The sequence below is a fragment of the Toxotes jaculatrix genome, chromosome 8, assembly GCF_017976425.1.
Source record: "Toxotes jaculatrix isolate fToxJac2 chromosome 8, fToxJac2.pri, whole genome shotgun sequence".
Classification (NCBI taxonomy): domain Eukaryota; kingdom Metazoa; phylum Chordata; class Actinopteri; family Toxotidae; genus Toxotes; species Toxotes jaculatrix.
In genome coordinates, this window is record NC_054401.1 from 12,766,465 (window position 1) to 12,770,061 (window position 3,597).

Consider the following 3,597-nt stretch of genomic DNA (forward strand, 5'->3'; position numbering starts at 1 on the left):
AAGGCTGTCCTCACATTTTGTAAACAGTTCCACTGTGTTTATTCCAATTATGAGAAGAATTTGCATTTATTGGAGGTAAATAAACACATTTGGGCAATCTCTGAGATAAGGATTGATTCACACAGACACTGTAGGCACAGATAAATAATTATATTATAAATAAATAGTCTAAATATTGGGGAAAAAGTGGCTTTGTCAGTGTGGCCCTGCCAACAGCAACAACTGCTGTGAGGTCAGAGACGGGGAAGAGTGGACATCAGGGCACGGGAGTGGATGTTTGTCTTTGCGTGTGGAAGGCACTGAATGGGGTTATTTGGGAATCAGTTTCATTAACTGGATAAACAAAAGTAAGACAGACTCATTATATAAGTAGCACTTTAGATTTTAGTAGTATTTTAAAGTAAAAAAGGATCTAACTGCACTCATGTGGTTAAAAATAAAGTCTTTAACCTCAGAACAGGTTGAATCTTAGCTCTGGTGTATTTTACCCCTTTGTTTACATACGGTTTACATTACTGCCACAGTCTTTTGCTGTGAGTGTGAAGATGTGTGGGAATGTGATTATCTATTTCTGTTGTAGCTGCAACAGATGTGTTCAGGGTTTCCCTATCACCCTAATGCTAGCTGGGATAGTCTCCATCTCCTAAACAGCTACACGAGTAAAAAAAAAAAAATAACAGATGGACATTAAAATCCTTCACATTGCAAACTTCACACTGCATTTTGCAGCTTGACTAAAATTTAAGTAAATGTTTACTGTATCAAAATAATGTGTCATTTTGTCTGACAGTTTCTACGCCAGCTCTGAAGCATCATCATTATCCTCTCCAGTCTCACCTACATATCTTCATCATCATTATCATCCTCACCATTATGATGAACTTCAACAGTACTGAGTCCTGGGTTTTTATCAATACTTCAGTCCCCATCCTGCCTGTAATAGCCAGCCCCACTAACAGGAGTGGGATGGAGGCATATCTTCAAAGACTGGCTCATTTAGATGAGGGGCTCTACAATGACTTCTACGGCCTCTGGATCGCGCTGATGGTCATAAACTCTCTCATATTTCTGGTAGGAACATTTTCCAGAATTTTTTTGGTGGTGTAGATACTTGTGCTCTTTTGCAACCTATGTCTGTCAAGAGTCTGTGCAAACTCTAATTTTCCACTCCTTTACATCTCTCACTTTTCCAGGTGGGCTTGGTGCTCAACATAGTTGCACTTTATGTTTTCTGTTTCCGCACCAAGCAGAAGACCACCTCCGTGATCTACACCATCAACCTGGCAGTGACAGACCTCTTGGTGAATCTTTCTCTGCCGACTCGCATCCTTCTCTACTACAGTGGAGGAACTTGCCTCACCTGCTCTTACCTGCACATCTTCAGCTACTTTGTCAACATGTACTGCAGCATCTTGTTTCTGACCTGCATATGTGTCGACCGGTACCTTGCCATCGTGCAGGTGGGTGTTGTCAGTAGTTTGGTAACAGAATTGGTCTCAGTTACGTTCTCTGAAGCCTAAACCTGCTCATCCTGTACTGAAACACAGAGGAACACAGACCTAAAAGTACGTATTTTCTTACCTCCTTGCAGGTTGAAGCTTCCCGTCGATGGAGGAGCTCCAGCGTGGCCAAATGTGTGTGTGTTTCTGTCTGGCTGTTTGCCATTGTGGTCACCTACTCCTTCCTCTCCACTGCTTTCCAGCATACCGGATGCTGCATCTCCAAGCTTCTTTTTCTCACCATCACTGAGTTCTTTCTACCCCTCATCATCATTGTAGTCTTCACCTTGAGGATTATGTGGGCCCTTGCCGACCGCCGTCTGATGCAGCAGAGCAGGTATAAACACTGTTACAGAAGAAAGAAAACAAAACACCATGGCATTTCAGCTATTTTCTTGTGTGTGGTGTTGAACAAAATTCTGAACTTATGAAAATAAAGCTTTTGAAGAAGAACATATCATACAAAAATAAAAGGATTGGGTTAAATTACTCAGATATGCAGCTCTGAAAGCACTGTTGGCACACAGCTGATGGGATGTCACAGTGGTGATTTTAACTGTGCTTCTTCAGGGAGAGGAGAAGGAGGGCTGTCCAGCTGCTGACTACAGTGCTGATCATTTTCACTGTGTGCTTCACACCCTTCCACATTAGACAGGTGAGTGAGTGACAGGCACGACACATTGTTTTCAATGTGAAGTTATCATCATGGACTTTTAACCCTCAAGTGGTCCCAAAATATCTTTTACTGCTTTTCTTCTTAAAGGATTTTTTTTTTGTTAAATGGCTGTGGTAATGCAATGGCAATGTTATCTTTTTGTGTTGCAGGTGGTGGTGTACTTCTACCCTGACATGCCTCATCATGTGATTGTCTATCACTTAACTGTCACTCTCAGCAGTTTGAATAGCTGTATGGATCCTGTCGTCTACTGCTTTGTAACAAACAATTTCCAGGTAAGACTTGAGTCTGTCCATCTATCCATCCAACCTTGCCTGCTGCCATCCATCCATCACTCATTCATTCACTTATTTACTTACCGATTCACTGAATGATTTACTGCCTTTTTCTCGCCCAGGCCACTATGAGACACCTTTTCCGCCGTGCAGAACCTGAGCAGACCAGTGGCGACATCATCAGCATGCAGCACAGCTCCAAGGCCTCAGGAACCAACACCATCACAAATAATGTGATCATGATGACCAAGATTCCCACTTCACTACAGAAGGACAATCTGGGGAAGAACCATACTGTGTAGATCCCCTTTCACATGGAGTGAGGCGAACTGAAAGTTTCAGAGATGCCACAGGCATCTGGGGAAGTGTGGCTGATATGTCTGCACTCTGCAACAAGCTGACCAGTCATAACAACATCATTGTGTAATGGCACAGTGCCAGCTCAGGACTGACAGCTAAATCTGTCCACAATAATTTAATAATGAGGACCAACCTATACATAAAAATTGAGATATCACAACAAGGCTGATTCAGCAACCTAAAAACTTTTACTTACCACTTGAACAAATTACACTGACAAGAGACAAATTTAGTCTGCAACTTACCATTTATCATCATGCCAATAAAACCTTCCGATTACTTTTCAGCTGTGAGACTCCCAAATTCAAACAAAACAACTGGATACAAAACTTACTAAAGTGTATTATTACTAGGAATCATAGTGACAAAATGTTTTTCCACATCCACATTCAAATATTATATATATTCTTTTAAAGTGTACTTTCACAACCAAATACACTTCCCTAAGTTGATTCAATTTAAGAACTTTAAAAATACTACCTGCAGTGTAGCTCACAAGTACAGTTTCTATTTTGGCAACATAATAGAAATAGTCCAAACAGTTGCAGCACTATCTAAAGGATCTAAAGGGTGAAAAGGAAGAAATTCAATAATGTATCATTGGAACATAATGTGAAACACACCACACGTGCCTGTTTCCCATGCTGTAGGAGAGTGATATAGATATGTGATATATATATATATATATATATATATATATATATATATATATATATATATATATATATATATATATATATATATATATATATATATATATATATATTCTTTTTTGCTTGGATTACAT

At 39.9% G+C, this 3,597-nt stretch overlaps 1 protein-coding gene across 1 annotated transcript; it reads left to right on the top strand.

Moving 5' to 3' along the window:
* The first annotated feature begins 873 nt into the window (after positions 1-873).
* Positions 874-2,752, top strand: gpr20 (G protein-coupled receptor 20). The gene is made up of 6 exons (XM_041044866.1): positions 874-1,071; positions 1,194-1,460; positions 1,592-1,836; positions 2,070-2,154; positions 2,325-2,450; positions 2,573-2,752. Exons 1-6 carry the CDS (start codon positions 874-876, stop codon positions 2,750-2,752), a joined length of 1,101 nt encoding a protein of 366 aa, XP_040900800.1.
* Positions 2,753-3,597: the final 845 nt, after the last annotated feature.

Excerpts from the sequence above, each read along its gene's own strand:
- gpr20 (XM_041044866.1), top strand. The coding sequence starts at position 874 with ATGATGAACTTCAACAGTACTGAGTCCTGGGTTTTTATCAATACTTCA. Across the intron at positions 1,837-2,069 it reads CGTCTGATGCAGCAGAGCAG|GGAGAGGAGAAGGAGGGCTG; the intron begins GTATAAACACTG and ends GTGCTTCTTCAG. Across the intron at positions 2,451-2,572 it reads TTGTAACAAACAATTTCCAG|GCCACTATGAGACACCTTTT; the intron begins GTAAGACTTGAG and ends TTTCTCGCCCAG.